A 17,209-nucleotide genomic window follows, 5' to 3' on the forward strand; every position below is an offset into this window, starting at 1 on the left:
TTCTCACCTTTATTATTTATTGATTGATAGGTATAAGAAAAATGAGAACGCTTATGAGTATTTGTATGAAGCTTCCAGGGAATCCCAGATCTGAAAAGCAGGAATTTTTATGTTGGCAAAACGTTATATTTTATGTTATCAGATTATTAGGTTGGTGATATGTTACAACATACTGTTGAAATGAATAAAGATTTAAAGAATGCAGTGAAACTTCCGTAACTTGAATCTCCAAAGGACAGGAAGTTGAATTTGAGTTACAGAATATTCGAATTATGGAAAAATAAACTGAATTGGGGATTTTTAAATTTCCATATGTTTGTACGTATGTTAAGTGAGAGGGAGAGGGAGGTAAATATTCTTTATTGTCTGAAAAACAAAAATCCTTATTGACAAAGCGTATCTTCTGTTAATAGGTTAAAAAATTGACAATAACAAAACACATATCAGTCAGAAGATGAACCTAAGTAAATTGAAACGAGACACAACAAAACATGAATTAATGAGAAAGTAATGAATTAAAGTACATCATTTCGAATTCTTCATCAGACCAGGGTGATACAAGATGACTTAAGTATTGGAATCGAATCCTATTTGAAATGTTTCAGCAACGCAGTAATATGATTTCTCACTGAATAAAGTTTTCAATGCTCCAGTAGTAGATTGTTATATATTTTACAACCATTGTATTTGACTGAGTCTTCAATCTTTAGGACCCAAAGCAACATCAAATTCTTTATTTTTTTTTATTTATTTTTTTTAATTAGGATTCCCTAATATGCAGGTTAGCTAACTTAAAATATAATACAATCAACAATTTATATAAATAATACAACTTTATATACATACATAATTTGAACTGAACAAAAAGAAATTTTTCAATTTCCATCATGAATATTTTTTAACAGTTCGCTCTTGAAAATCTTTAATGATAGAGTAGATTTAATTGAATCAGGTAAATCATTGAATTGGACAAAACCTTTAAAAAATAAACTGCTCATATTATTTCTTGTATTTGTTCTATTTATTATATATTTTTGCACAATGCTATTTTTTCTTTACGCCTTTTCTATCTCAGCAATTGAATTTAATTTTTCCTTGAGCGTTGAACATTTTAAATTTCGTTTTGCCATTTTAGTCTCACCACCTTGGTTCACTACATCTGGTAAAAATTATAAACCGCCTGGAACGCATGCTAAGAAACTAAAAAATTAAGTTTTGTCTGTCGCCGCTCGTCACTGAGAATAGGTAATTCCCCGAAATATGTACAAATCCAGTTGGGTGCTTCCCCGACAAAAATGTAGTTACGCTTGGTTGCCGCCGCTAAATCTCAAGTCGAGTTTTAGAAATATTCGTGTTATAGAAATTCGACTTATGGAGAAAAAAATACATAGTGAGGTTGAGAAAAGGTATATGTTTGTAAAGAATACTCGATTTATAGAATATTTCGAGTTAGGGAAGTTTCACTGTAATTTGAAAAGTAAATGTTGGAACTGTTTTAGTTTAGAACTTTTAGTTCTAGACAAAAACGACTGTCTTGAAAAGAGTTGGGATACTCTGATACAGTGACTTGTAGAATATTTATAGTTTAGAAGGTACTGAATTCTGTTTAAAGAATTCAAGTAAATAATGAAGGTATCTTTCATTAGCACAAACTGAAATAGGGCTGATTGTATTCACAATATTTATTTGCCCAACCAGTACAATCTATGTTTACGGAACATCAACTATCAAATCATTTTTATATACATGATACATACTTCTGAGACATTCCATACATTCTTCAGTTTTTACAAACCTTTATATCGCCGTTATGTACTGCCATTATTTCTGTGCTACATTTTACAGTCCATTTTATTTATTCCCATTCATATTGTTTTGAACAGCACGAGTTTTTATGTTTTTCAATATTCTATGTTTATATTTTTCTTTAAAATCCGGGGTAAAAAGAAATTGTAGCTATTATTTAAAAACTTCATATGTATTAATCGATATTTTACTGGAATTTCTTGTTGTTTGACACCAACCACATAACAAGTGGGATTTTTTCAGCATTCATTCAATTATAAATAATATAACCAATAATATTTTTTGAGTATTCATTTGAAGTCCAATAAAACTGAATGTTGACAAAATTATTCAAAGAACCTTTTCCACTCGAAAAATATCTCATGGGTTTAGCTAATTTTGTCAACAGGTCATGATTCAACTAGAAAAATAATTTCAAGCATAATGTTGAGAATACTGTTTCCTTAGAATTATCAAATTTCTCTCAGAATTGTATCATTCCTCTATATTCTGACTTGTATACATGCATTCTACTTTCGTTTAGTGTGAATGTCCCGAATTATATTTTAAGTTTGTAATATTTATTGCGTATTTATTTTAAAATATTGAAGGTATCTGCTGTTGAAGAAAAGTCAGGTTAACAATAGGCTGTAACATTTTTTGTATTAGTTTTGTAATAAACAGTCACCAGTACAATAATTGTTGAAATGGTTAAATGTTACCAAAAAACATATTGATTTTTCGTTTTTTAAATAAACTATTCTAATATAGCCCAATCTTTTTCTTGGTGTCCTTTTTACTTGATATATTTAAAAGTGCAGTAAAAATTTAATGAATCTGAATAAGTGTAACAGAAAAACCTCTTTCAATCAGCGGCGGCTCGTCAGAGGAGGCAAGGGAGGCTTAGCCTCCCCATAAAATTTGAGGCTATTCATCGCAATAAATTAAAAGATATCGACAAATAATTATGATTATTTTTTTCTAAAAATTCTTGGGTATCATTTATCATTACTTTACCAATAATTTTTAATATAAATACATAATGTGCCTGAAAAAAACACTATCACTCACTACGTAGTACGTACCACACTGTATCCTGCATCAACAAAACTCAAACGTACCGCCCATGAACGAATAACGAATAAACAATCAACCCGAAATAATAAATGCCATACGTTGCAAGGGAGCCAAGCCTCCGACCGCTTTAAAAAACACAGGCTCCACGAGACCGATCCAACCAGCGACATACGTCCCCCCGATTTGTAATTTCAGTTGCAGATATTATAGCGTTAGAGGAGGCTAGCCTCCAGTTGGTCTCCGTTAGTGTACGACTGCGTTTGTTTTTTATTTTATCATTCGGACGGGATGGAGTGACGGATCGGGAGTGAAAAATATTTCGCTAAATCGTTTTAGTGTTTCTTGATAATATATGTGTGTAAAACAGGCAGTATTGTATTATAGCAGTGCTTTTTGGTATATTTTTAATGTGTTTTCAAAGTGTTTTCTTTCAATTTTAAGGTGTTTTCAGGTTTTCACTTTTCGGTAAGTTGTTTTCCATTTATTATGGATAAGTTGGACGAAATTAAAAAATCTGATGATATAGTCGATTGGTTGCTGACAAATAATTTTAAGTCGTTATCTTATGATAATAAAATTTACATTATTAAAACTCTGGGAACGTCTCAACCAAATTTGATTACAATTAAAGCGTCAGATAATCGACAAAATCGAGGTTTAATATCAGTTGGTACGATAAATGCGATTGGTTAAACGGCTTTTCATGGTTTCAAAAGCAATTGGTAAAAAAGGCCCTCATCAAGCAATTCTCAAAATTGAGCGAGCCCTAATTGCAAAATTAAAATCAGGTAGGTATTTATCTCATGGATTCATTCACAGAATTATATTTTTTTAAACATCCCAAGATTAAATGTATTGTTATCAAAGGAGGAAACGTGAGTTCAAGTATAATTTGTAGCTGTCAGTTCCCAGTGAAAGCTTCAGAAAGGAAATTCTCATTCGTCGGTTGATATCGAAGCTCTGGTCTATTTAACATCATTTTTAGGATGAATATGATTTGAGTATTCTGAAGGTCTCATGGATTATGCCATCTTTACGGGAGTCGTCAGAAACACTCTTGTTTATTTTCGCTTAACCATTTTGGACTGATGAATATGTATCAGCAGGAGTAAGCTATGAATATTAATGATGACTACCCAACATATCTGCATTTTTGAATCGTCAAAAATCAGTCATATACCTACCGTATATCTCAAAAACAAAATGTCTATGATTTTTTTAATATCCAAGTTGTGCCATACCCTCTCACTCTCCCGCCGCACTTTTTTGGTAAAGTTCAAAAGAATTCTATATACAACAGTGACCTAAGGGTTAGAAAAAATAAAAGAAAAATAAATTATATATCAAAATATAATAACTAAAAAATCAGTTCAATCATTTATCCTAAATTGAATATAAACTATCCTAAAATCGCCGAGTTAGGTTAAGAGGTAGATGGTTATTTGAGTTCTAGGTCCATTATTTTACATAGTACCTATTACAAAATTCAGCCATTCTGGTACACGCTTCTTGAATCACATCTTCAGGTACTGTTGTAACGATTCTCATAAATCCAGAAATTGCGAAACACTAAAACATAATGGAAGAGGTCACTAAACATGATAGGAATCTAATTCTTATAAAGAAATTCTTGAGCCAGTTCAGTTTTATGTGTATTGTGGTTCATTGAAAAGTGAATACAAAATGGTGGACGCGTGTTAAAATTAATGATTGGTCTTTGATTAAAATAGACTGTGAGGCATACGATGGCACTTGAAAGTAAAAATATAAATCAATAGTAAAAAATGCATGTTAGTGTCCGACCGAAAGTTCGGTTTCGGTCGAGTTTCGGCAAAAAAACGGGTTTCGGTTTAGTTTCGGTTTCGGCGGCTAACCTGCCGAAACTGCGACCGAAATTGCATTCGGGAGTTCCCGCGCTGTGATCGGTCATGTTCGGCGCGTTGAATTTCATACAAGGGACGAAGACATTTTGCCGCGTCCACGTGCCTAATCATGTCGTGACTCGTGACTTACTTTGTTAATTACATAAATATTAAGTCCCTATTGTGATATTAGGTAACAACAAATAAGTAATTTTACGTTTAATATTTTTGAAAAACCATCAATAATATTCAAAAGAAGGATCTACACCTACTCAAATAAACACTACCTATTGTAAGTATTTTTAAGGTGAAATTAATATTTTTTTTCAATAAGGGTTTGTTATGTTGATTATCAATAAGTAAAAATGTCGAAGACTGCATAACGTTGTGATTTAAAGATAAAAAAATAAAGACTGCCTGATTATAATAACGCTTTCTTTATTTTTCCCTCAAAAAACATAATCCTTGTCAGGAAGTTTCGGTTTCGGCCGAAACTGAGACCGTTGCCGAAATTCGTTTTCGGTTTCGGTCGTAAAAACCGGTTTCGGTCGGACACTAATGCATGTAGAACATAATAAAATGAATATGCTCTTCATACTAGTACTGTATAATTTAATGTAAAACGTTTTTGTTATCCCAGTGTTCGACATTGGTTCGCGAAATTTTGTGCCGGAGATTCCAACCTCGAAGATGAGCCCCGAAGTGGTCGACCTACAGCCACCCAAGACGAGGATTTGAGGACCTTGGTGGAGACTGACCCATCACTAATGGTGCGTGGAATGGCGGAAGAACTAGGCGTCAGCTCCCATGCGGTTTTTGATGCTTTGAAACACACTGAAAAGATCAAGAAGCTCGAAAAGAGGGTGCCGCACGAACGGTTGACAGAAATTGTCACGTTCCGAGGTCTGTTCTTCTTTGCTTGTGCGCCACTAAAACGATCCTTTTTTTTGATCGGATTGTCACATGTGATGAAAAGTGAATCCTCTACAACAAGAAAAGATGTTGAGGACAATGTTTGGGCACTGATAAGCCACCCAGGCACTTCCCAAAGGCGAAAACCCACCAAAAAAGATCATGGTTACTGTATGGTGGTCAGCGGCTGGTGTGATATAATATAACTTTTTACAATCGGGCCAAACCATTACAGGAAAGTCCTATTTTGTGAGGAAATTGATGAAATGTACCGAAAATTGAGTCAGCATCAGCTGACAGTGGTCAACATAAGAGGTTCGCTCCTGCTCCACGACAACGCTCGTCCTCATGTTTCACAAATCACTGTCAGAAAATGAAACGAATGGAGAGTCGGTTTTGCCTTATCACCATTCTCTAAAGACCAAGCGCCTACCAATTACTATCTTTTCAAGCACTTTGATATATTTTTCACCGGTAGAACCTTCGCCAATCAGGACTAGACAAAAACGGCCTTCGTCGACTTCATCGAATCTCAAGCACACAATTTTCATGCTGACGGAATCAATGGACTTGTGTTACGTTTGCAAAAGTGCACTTATTCAAAGGGTGCTCGTTTCACCGAGATATTACAGTTTACAGTAGACTACAATGTAAAGCACAATTTGGGTATAATTTGTTCAGTATGAAAAAGCTTGAGGATGCTATAGTATAGCGAAACGAATGCTGCGTTTTGGTAAAACTTTTCAGTGAAAATGTCACAAAAGAGGGTTACTTGAATGATGCATGTTTATAGTGGAGGAAAAACGAGAATGCAAAACTATAACATGATTAGGCACGAAAAAATCAACGAAAAAAAGATAAATTAGAACTGAATGTAAAAATATTTGATTGAGTATACTTTGAGAGTATTTTTAATGATTTTGGATACTCACTTCTCCAGGTAAACAGAAGACGGATTCTTCCTCCATCAGCTTCTGAGCAAAGTCCAAACCATTTTTGAAGTTAGGAAATTTCTCCATGTCAATCTCAACCAACATATACATAGCTCCTTGAGGCATATAAGGAGTCAGACCTTTGGCTTGTTGCAGTCCTTCAAATGCAATTTGAGAGTTCCTAAGCAATGTTCCGATCAGCGAATCAAAAGCGCTCTGAGGAGTACTTTTTAGAATAGCTGGTAACGCCCCTTGAATCAACGTGTTGCTGCCAATGATTCTTTGACTCAAGCAGTTGAGCGCTTTGCGTACATCGTCGAAGGCCCCTATTTCGTCGTGAACTACTATCCAGCCCAGTCTCCACCCAGGGACCAAAAACCTTTTGGCAATGCCCCCACATATCAGGATTGGTACACAGGAGTTTAGGGAAGCCGTAGATATGAATTTTTCTCCAGGGAATACCAGGTTTTCGTAGATTTCGTCTGCAATCACTGGGATGCGGTATCTGTAGGCGATCTCTAGAATGTTGCGAAGATGTTCTTCTGAGTAGTTTGATCCACATGGGTTCGAAGGGTTATTGATAACTATGGCGGCGGTGTTTTCGTCTATCTGAGATTCGAGGTGGTACAGATCAGCTTCCCATTTGTTTTCAGGTATGAGATTGTAGTATCTGAAATAACAAATGGTAGAAAATAGGTTAGGTTTTCCCTTTGTACAAGAAAGGAAATCATCTACTTCTAGAAAATTATCGACCAATCCCTATTCCAAGTTTATTAAGCAAACTTGGTCACCAGGTCTGAATGTTATGATGTTGAACTTGGAGTTCCGCAAGGTTCGATTTTAGTGCAACTTATTCTCTTATTTTTCATTAATGACCTTTCTATACACGTTGGGACTGAAATGATGATTTTATAAGCAGATGACATATCTACAACTGAAGAAGCTCTAACACTTCAGGAAATCCAATGAAACTAAATAGCGTTTCATAGCTTGTTGTAATCCCAACAAAATTATTGTAAATGCAAGCAAAACAGCGTTGATTCAATTTTTTGGAAAAAATCACCGAACTTTTCTTTGAATGTTTCTGTCAATGATGAGCTCATCAAATTCTCAGAATCTACAAAATTTTTGTGAACTTAGGTCGATCATGATCTCAACTGGAACAACGAATTTTTATGTTATCCCACAACTCAAAGTCCCTAATTGACATATTATGCCTCGATCAACTCTATCTTATCGCATAATATAACTTTGTGGCGAAGAAGCAGCGATATCAATCGATTTTTTTTCCGCAGCGCACTTTCAACTAAACTTTCTGATCTGCGCCTTGGTAGTGTTTATTTATGGTAATGGAAGTCTCTCGAAGCCGATGTAGAGAAGTCGCTAGAAGTCTTTCGAAGCTACGCGACATCTAGAACAATCGAGAAGCGCAAGTAGAGTTGAGCGCGATCTTGGCCAAGTCACAATCGATTTACGATGACCAGCGGCGGCGGCCTCATTATTTTTTTCAGGGGATGATTCACAACAATATCGATGCCGAAAAACCATAGCTGATAATGTATGATGCAATGTAAATTGTTTCCTATGAGGATGTTTTTTTCTGTGTTTAATAGTCTTTTTTGCCAAGATAGAGTCTTCTGAAAAAAACGTCATTATAAAGATTCATAGAAATCTTGATGTTTTTACTAATTTGCTACTGTTTTGTTAAAATCTTTCGAGGCGAAAAATGATATTGACCCAGCTTTGTGCACTTGTTGATAGATGGAAAAATAATCGTTTTCAAATTTAAACATTGGTGTGCGCTTAACGCCGAAGTTCGTTGGTCCTCTTTATTTTATGAAGAGGCAAGGATAGGGAGGGGTCCAAGTGTTAACACCATGATATTTTTATGCATCTTGGTCATCACGAAAATCTTTCTTTTTGATGATAATTCTGGTGGGGTTGGTCACTGGAAGATCTATTAGTTTGACCAGAATCCATATCTCCCAGAAAATAATATATTTCTGAAACTATTTCAAACCAAATGAAATTGCTCTCTCAAAATCAACAAAAAATAGGAAACCTACCTTACTTCTACGCCAACATGTTCCGCCAAGGTCCTGTAAATGGGGAAACCTGGCCTGGGAATTAGAATGTTCTGGTTCTTGCTTCCATCGGCGAGGACGGTGATACAGTGTTCCAGGGAAGAAGAACATCCGCTACACAAAATGACGTCGTTTGCATTCACTTCGACGCCATCGTGGGACAAATATTCTGCCACAGCTTCCCTTGCCTCTTGGTTACCAACGCTGGAAGTGTAACCATTGAAAGAGCCATCTTCCAGAACATTTTGCACCGCTTTTATTGCTTCCTCGGATGCTTTGAGGTTCCCGTAAACGGTTGGATCACCTGTAGAAGACAGGCGAATTGTCAAAAAACGGTAAGAAGATACTTTCTATTTATAGTTCCCATAGATTCTATATATTCATACAGGGCGTTTCAACATTGCGTACGAGGATGGTTCCAGAAGTACCAGGCCTGACCTAGAGATGGCAGTAGTTGTTTGAAAAATATCACTGTATTAGAAAGTACACAATCTATTAAGCATATTTTTCAAGTTTGAAGACGCTGCGTTGTTCAGTATTTGTGTGGCAGCCATCAACAGCGAACGTTTTCGGAGAATTTGGGAAAATTGATAAATTGTTCATCGTTATGCGGTACAATAATTTTATTTGAAAGACCTCAGCCCAGCCAATATAAAAACTGAACTGGATTCTACTCTGTTTTCAAATGAGAATATATTTTCATTTAATGGGGTCATTGTCCTCTGACTACTCTCCGAATAAACAAAATAACAATATTCAATTTGGAAACTTTCCGTGATGAAATTTAATTCGTGAGATGAAAGTGTCGCCTATATTCTTTAGCTATTCTGAAAGATGAGATGATGATGTGAATTATATACAACTGAGAGATTCTACTTTTGTCCCTCTCGAAACAACTATTTTCATACAAACAATGAATTTCACGGAAGAAAAAATACTTTCAAATTAAGTACATGCTTACATGATAATTGAATTATACAAAAATCACTTGTATGCTTTGGAATATTGCTTATAACTCCGGGGCCCTCCGGCAGAGGTGACCGGTTATGTTGAATGTATATTCATGATGCCTTTCACAAATTGTTGTTTTCGTGTGAATGTTTTTCTGAATATCAACTATGAATAAGAAATATTTATGCAAATTGTAATCACACCACTTATTGCGACATAGCTGACCTGTTTTTGTCTAGAATCAATTAATAAATATTTTATGAGGAACCACCTGCGGACAAGCCTACTGGTTCGACCAATGAAAACTTTGAATATCTTTGTCAAGTCTTCTCATGCATACGTCAGTCATAGACCTTCGATTTTGCTAATTGGAATCTACCTCTGATGTATTATGAAGTATAATTTTTCCATGAGTGAACAGAAAATTGTTTATAATAAAAGTAAATGAATTATATAATTGCAGTAAGAAGTTAATATGATGTTTTTTTCTCGTTTCAGACAACAATAATAGAACTATAATTAAATTGGCCTTCTTTATTGAGAAGAGTTTTCTTTATGTTGAATAATAATATTCTTTTCAAAACACCATCTATTTTAAATTGTTTTATTGAAATAAACGGATATATTTCATGAACTTTGCTTTATAGTGTTGAGACACATTTTGTTGAAAGATACCTTTATTGAACATCACTGGTATAGATCTAACAGCAAACGAACAACCATTAATTAATTTCATATTATTATTAAGGATTTTTTTGAAGTGATGAAGATGTTAAGTATTTCACAGTATCATGTTACAATACCTTTATCAGCAATTCATATTCCACACTTGTGATTATAAGTAGACTGTACTGAAAATTAGGTGAATGTTCAAATTTCGCGGGGTACGCAAATTCGATTAGCGATTTTTTTATGTTGGTACACTCGTCTCGAAAATATGTTCACAGTTTAAGCTGTTTAGCAAGTTTAGTTTGTTGGTGAGCTTATGTGCAGCGACGTTCGTTACGAAATTGCTGAATTTTTACCAAAAAAACCAGCGCATGAGCATCGCTCAGGAATTGTTGAATGACGTCAACGGCGATCCAGATTTGCTCAAAAGGGTCATAACTGGTGAGGAATCATGGATATATGGTTATGACATCGAAATCAAAGTCCAATCGACCCAATGGAAGATCCCAGGAGAGCCAAGACCAAAAAAAGTATGCCAAGTTCGATCAAAAGTCAAGGTTTCGCTCACTGTTTTCTTCGATTGACGTGGCGTAGTGCATCAGGATTTCTTGTCACATAGTCGTACGGTCAATAATGAGTATTATTACCTTGATGTTATGCTTGCGAGAAGCAATACAAAGAAAACGTCCGGTATTGTGGAAAAACAATTCATGGCTTCTGCATCACGATTTAGCACCTGCTCACTCGTCATTTCTTGTTCGATAATATCATTTTGTTTGATAATATCAACGAAGAAATAGGACGAAGCTTATATGTTGATGATCTGATAATATTTTACTCAGCTCCATCAATGAAAGATACTTTTACTACCTTACAAAGAACATAAGACCAACTTTCGAAACAGGCAAAGCTACTAGGAATGAGGTTTTCAAAATCCAAAGCACACTATGTCCACTTCTGCAGACTGAGGAAACCGCACCAAGAACCTAGACTTGAACTAGATGGTGAACTTCTAGATTGCAAAGAAAGTACAAGATTCTTGGGTCTCATCTTCGATAAAAAATTAACATGGGCTCCACATATAAGCGACCTGACCCTTAGATGTAAAAAAAATACTCAATTTGATGAAAGCTCTAGCTCATATTCGTAGGGGAAGTGATAGGGAGGTGCTCCTAAAATATATATAAATCTATTATCCTTTCGAAAATAGACTATGGCTGCATGATATATAGCTATACAAGTGTATTATATTTGAGGGGACTACTTTTGAGGGCACAAAATAGAAATTGATGGATAAATACATATTTTTTTGAGTAAAATTAAAATTCACCTAATTTTTTGAACAGAGTATTTTGCTTGTTTCGTTTTCTAACTTGATATTCGTTTCGGTTGATGTTTTCGTAAAACAGGTGATAACTTAAGAAAGCTTGGACAACGACTTTGAACCAATGTGTTGAAAAACACATGAATTGTAATACGAGTGGATATATTATTACAGTGGCTACAAAAACCGACGGACCATATTCAAAAAAATTAAGTTGATGAAATCTAATTAACGAAACATTGTGCTGCAAATTGGTTTATATCATATTATAACAAAAAGTTCCTCCGCCATTTTTAATATCATTCGAGGTGGAGGCGGTGAAGCCAAAAACGAAAGTCGACCATACTAATTTTTGGCGAATATTTCAAAAATAACCAGTGATATTCTCGATCTCAAAAGAGATTATTCTAGTTTTCCAAAATATCCAATTCAACAAACCATGTCGGTCTTACCGTTTCTGAAATAGCAATAGTAGGATCAGCTGAAATAAACGGCCTGTATACAGCGCATTTCTTCAATGCCCCTCCTCTTTTATTTTTTGAGCGGGTCAACTCAAAAAATTGAAATTTGTGATAATGAAATTAATGTGTGAATACTTTATTTTGAAGTGAAATTGAATAGAATAGAATAGAATAAAATAGAAAACTAAATATCAAATAACATAGTGGTTCGCGAAGGGGTTCCACAAGGTAGTGTATTGGGACCACTTTTATATACATTGTATACTTCCAAATTTCATAATCATCTGACACATTGCAATTACCAATGACGAACAAATTTATTGCGCATTTAAGTTGTAAAATATGAGAGAAGCTAGTATAAAAATCAATCGTGATTTACAAATCCTCCTTAATCTTTCTAATGATCATCTTTTATCTATAAATTGTAATAAATCTTCTGCTGTATTATTTGGTAGCGAAACTCAGAAACACGAAGCTTTGAGTGGAATGCAGATAATCTTAGGGCTGATATGCTGAATTTCAGAGACAGCTGCAAAAATTTAGGTTTACTCGTAGATTCTAAATTACGTTTGAAAGCACATGTTACGGAAGGGAAGAAAATGTTGAGCGATACCATTTCAATAACTGTGAGATTGTGTATGGTTCATGTATAGATTGTAGTGACATACGTCGAATCCAAAGAGTTCAAAATTGTTGTCTTCGAATGATGTATCACATTGGGAGGAGAGAAAGAATTCCCCATAGGCTGAAAGACGCGGTATGGTTGAGTATGTATAACAGACGCATATTACCTACACTCTCTCACTTTTTACTATAAAATACTGAAATTCAAAAATCCTGAATATTCATATTGAAAAGTTATATATAGGACAGATGTGCATAACGTCAATCTTCGGAGAAAAATATGATCCATATTCATCTCTTCACGGCAATCTCCTGGATATTCCCGATTTCTCTACATCAACTCACACCTTCGAAAAAATGCCAAAAAACATTTGTTTGAGAAACAATGAAATAAGATTTTTTTTATGTGGTTTGTGGTTTATGTGAAAGAATTTGTTTTAAGATCTAGCATAATCCATTCATTTACCTCCTTATGTGATCTGAAGAATATTTTATGATATGGTAAATACTAAATGATGTTCATTATTATATGAACGATAATTTGTAGAATTCAGAAATCAAACTTACAAAAAATTTTAATACCCCAAACGTGCATTGCCTTTGCAGAACTGTGGCAAACTTTTTTGATGACAGGAAATTGAATATTACAAATTGAAAAACAGTGCGTTAGTAATATCACTGAAAAATCGTTAAAAAAACAAGAAACTTCCGGCAGCAGTATATAATAAATTAAATCGTTTGAATATCCATCAATTTCACCATAAATATTAACTCAAATAAAAATTGAAAACGGTGTAATATTTCAAATGTATTCAAAAATTTAGGAAATAGATACTATCTCATTTTTCCTGAAGATCACTTGAAAAATTACGAAAAATTAAAACGCTGTTTTTGATGAATCGTTAAACTTGTCTTGACAACGTTTCTATATTAGCAGATTTCACCAGTAAAATCTTACAGTATTGATCTGAGTAAATAATTGATCTGTGCCGTAAATGTCATGGAGATATAAAGAGCATATGAACTATTCCTAAGAAGTTAAAGATGTAAAAACAAACCTATTGACAAGGCTATAACCGGCTTTTCTGGATTTGGCTTCAGATCCAAGTTATCGACAATTTCTCGTATAAAATTCCTGCAATTTTTCGCAGCAGTAGAAGGCTCAACTTTCCAAATTTCCGGTTTCCTTTCAATTATATACTTTGTACTGTTGCTCTCTAAATTGTCGTACATGCTCACACAAGAAGGGTTGTAAAATTTTTCCACGGTTTCAATAAAAAAAACACTCAGTGAACTGTTCGATGCAAACTCTTTCTATATTCTGAATGTCCTCGATACAGGACAAGTATTTAAATAGAGGTGTCTGCCAATAACGAAGTTATATTATAAAACTGGAAATGCGATTCTACAGATTAATTTATTCAAGACATGTTGATTTCAAATGAAATCTGCGCGTGTGTTGAGACGTATTTAATATTGGCGAAAAAAATTGGCATTCAAAGTTGGCATATTATGTAACTTTTTATTTGGTATGAAAACGAATTGCTCTGATTCCACTTTACCAAAAGCTTCTTGGAAATCACGTGGGTAGTTATTGATATCAGATAGCAAGAAACGTAAGTCTTATAGACTTTGGAAGATTAACACATTATTTTGCATTGAGACGGAGAAGTGGAAAGCCAAACCTCCTTATCTCAAAAAATAATCTCCCCTAAAAATATATAATATAATAGAATGGACAGCAATATAGTTTGGCACTGTAATAAATGCTTCTTTCTGATTTATTTTTTCCTTTTAAATCAATTTTGGCAGCTGCTGTCACTAGATGCAGATTTCTCCACATCAAAATTTGGAAGTTAGGCACGAAGGCCGGTCTTTTTGAAATCTAATCATTTGGTATAACTACTTATATTCTCTCTCATTATGTGGTTCCAGAACTGAATTTTAACCTTGATTAAAATGCTTTTCATTCACTATTATCTTCTCGATAGATTGACAAAAAGTCTCTTATTTGTTTTTGTTCTCTTAACTTCATCTTACTCTAAAAGGATGGTGTTTTTCCCAGTCCAATAGAAAATGAAAGTCCAAGATTTCAAATATAAAGTATAATAAGTAAAACATCGACTCCATAGACAGAATGAAAAAAACAACGCGTGGAATCTTATAACAAAAAAAATATAAAATTATATAAAATAAAAGAAACTAGAACAAAGTAAATGCCGCCAATTTGACCCTGTTATTTACTGTTAATTTAACCTGTTGAATAACTACACATGCACCAACTCAGTACAAAATACTTTTAGTTTTACTTTTACTTTAGGAAGAGTGGTGTATAACTTCAAATTTTCGCCCATTTTTGTAATTGTAATATGAACTCTAGCTAAACTATCAGCACTAGGAACCCAACAATATACAACCTCTTTGAAAATAGGAAGTGGACTCAGACAAAATAATATGTGAACTCTCTCTCAATATCAACTGGTTAGTAAAATAAAACAAACACTCACATAACGCCTCTCTGATGAGTGGTTCATCTCAACCATAGGTTCCGTTGACCGGTGTGTTTTCAACACCAACACTTTAATTTCAAACTCCCCTGTACCCATTACCGGTTTATGATTTCACTACCGATTATCCTTAAATTTCGCACCTCGCGCTCACAAACAAAATAACTCCCCCAATTAGGCCACCTCCCTCAGCCTCGAAGGCTGAGGGATGAGACCCCCGATCTCGTCTCGACAGGCTCTGATGATCGACCTTTTGTGTGTCGCAAGAAACTCCCAAGCCCTCGCGTCAGCTACGCTAGCCACAAAAACCTTCCCAAGCGTATGATCATCGGTAGGATGCAATATATTCATTTGTTTAGTCTAGCCCAATTTTAACATGACCACAACGACGCTCAAAGGTCCGACAGTCATAAAGTAGTTCAGCGCTTTTTCAACTGGAAAAATATCGACACCGAAAAAACGGGTGATCGACGTCGATCTCAATGAATAAAGTAATATTTTACGTTAACCATCGCAATGACAGTTATTACAGCACAATCATGTCGCTGGAATTGTAAAGACTGCTTCTCAAAAGCTTGGAACACTGTTCCGAACCAGAAAACTGTACACACCTTAACAACTTTTGATTCTTTATAAAACTCAAATCAGAACCCCTGATGATTGTTCTCATGTATGGAGCTCCGCCCCTTGAGTATACCCTGAAGTTGCTGGATTCCATCCAGAAAAGAGCCATCCGCCTGATTGTAGACTCAAACATCTCCTGCAACCTTGATGGTCTGGAACATCGAAGAAAGGTTGGAGATTATTTGCCTCCCTTTTATTGATACTTTCACGGGAGGTGTTCAACTGACTTGGCACATTTGATTCCACCAAGAGCGATACATATCAGAAATACGCGACGGACTGTGGCTGCTCATCGTTTTGAGGTCCAACTCAGTACACCTCGAACTTTACTGTTTAAGAACTATTTCATTTGGAGAACTGCGTTTATGTGAAATAAACGTCCTGAGAACGGTGTTTCCAATGAAGAATATAATCTCCAGCGTTTCAGATGCAATCCTTTTAAAAATTATGGCATAATTTGACTACACTATCGTTTAGATTTGCGGTGTTTTCACCTGACTTTCAAAATAAATTTCACTCTCAGATACTTCTTCGACCATTTTGTAGGTTATTTCTTTCTCCAGTTAGAAGTGCAGTTCACAAAGTTCGTTATCGATATGTAACGTCGGGGTTTAGCGAAAATCAACTCTTAGGGAGTTGAAAAGGAAGTTAGATGCTGTGATTGCACCTTCAGATACTTGATACTTCACTTGGGGTTTTTATAAATCTATCTTTTGAAGGTGTAAATAGTTAGGACTCTCATGGTTCGGAAAAGCTCGGCTTGGCTCGGGCACGGGCTCGTATATACATTCCTAATCAGTATATCAAAGGGTTCACAACCAAGTGAAGAGAGAGTATGATTGCCACAGAGCCACTGGTATAGAAAGAACTCGAAGAAAAAGGAGAGAAGGTGGCCAAAAAACCCAAGGCTGTGAATATAAAGTATTTGAAGAAAACGTACGGATTTCGAGGAAACATTTTTAGATGCATACATGTAAGAAGTCATCATGAAGTATTCTTCTTCTGAATGGAAGAAAATGAAGACAGTGAGTGCCTTAAAAGTGGCAACGATGCTGTTCAAGATGACTTTCTAATTGTGAAAGGCAAGTTTGCGATTGTGGCAAAAGTAGAAAGTAAGTTGCCAGACGGGCTTGAAGAAAGTTCCACAGGCGAGTGCTTCCATCGCAAGTGATTTTTATACTGTCTATCGGCGGAATTCTGCCGGTCTATACCTACTTTTACTTTTGAAAAATACATGAAGTAGTAATATTTTAATTAATCGCAGTTTTTGTGCTCCTACTGTATACTCTTGCCAATCCTAGTGCCTGTAACTTCCAACTGTGTTGAACTATTTAGATAGAAAAAGACAAATAAAACCCAAAAAACCCCAAACTATCAACGATCTCCCCTACAACTTT

The 17,209-nt window shown here is 35.0% G+C and overlaps 1 protein-coding gene and 1 long non-coding RNA gene across 2 annotated transcripts; both read right to left on the reverse strand.

Moving 5' to 3' along the window:
• Window positions 1-4,194: 4,194 nt before the first annotated feature.
• Window positions 4,195-14,023, reverse strand: Tat (Tyrosine aminotransferase). The gene is made up of 4 exons (XM_074174830.1): window positions 13,740-14,023; window positions 8,635-8,956; window positions 6,569-7,238; window positions 4,195-4,431 (listed from the first exon to the last, which is right to left on the reverse strand). The coding sequence occupies exons 1-4, from the start codon at window positions 13,912-13,914 to the stop codon at window positions 4,321-4,323; spliced, it is 1,278 nt and encodes a 425-aa protein (XP_074030931.1). The 5' UTR covers window positions 13,915-14,023; the 3' UTR covers window positions 4,195-4,320.
• On the reverse strand, window positions 4,964-6,562 carry LOC141482133 (uncharacterized). The gene is made up of 2 exons (XR_012465360.1): window positions 5,467-6,562; window positions 4,964-5,435 (listed from the first exon to the last, which is right to left on the reverse strand). It is a non-coding gene; the product is annotated as an uncharacterized lncRNA (long non-coding RNA).
• Window positions 14,024-17,209: the final 3,186 nt, after the last annotated feature.

This window comes from Leptinotarsa decemlineata, unplaced genomic scaffold, assembly GCF_025532065.1.
Source record: "Leptinotarsa decemlineata unplaced genomic scaffold, Ldec_3_MD MMD2_tig00000882_RagTag_RagTag, whole genome shotgun sequence".
Classification (NCBI taxonomy): domain Eukaryota; kingdom Metazoa; phylum Arthropoda; class Insecta; order Coleoptera; family Chrysomelidae; genus Leptinotarsa; species Leptinotarsa decemlineata.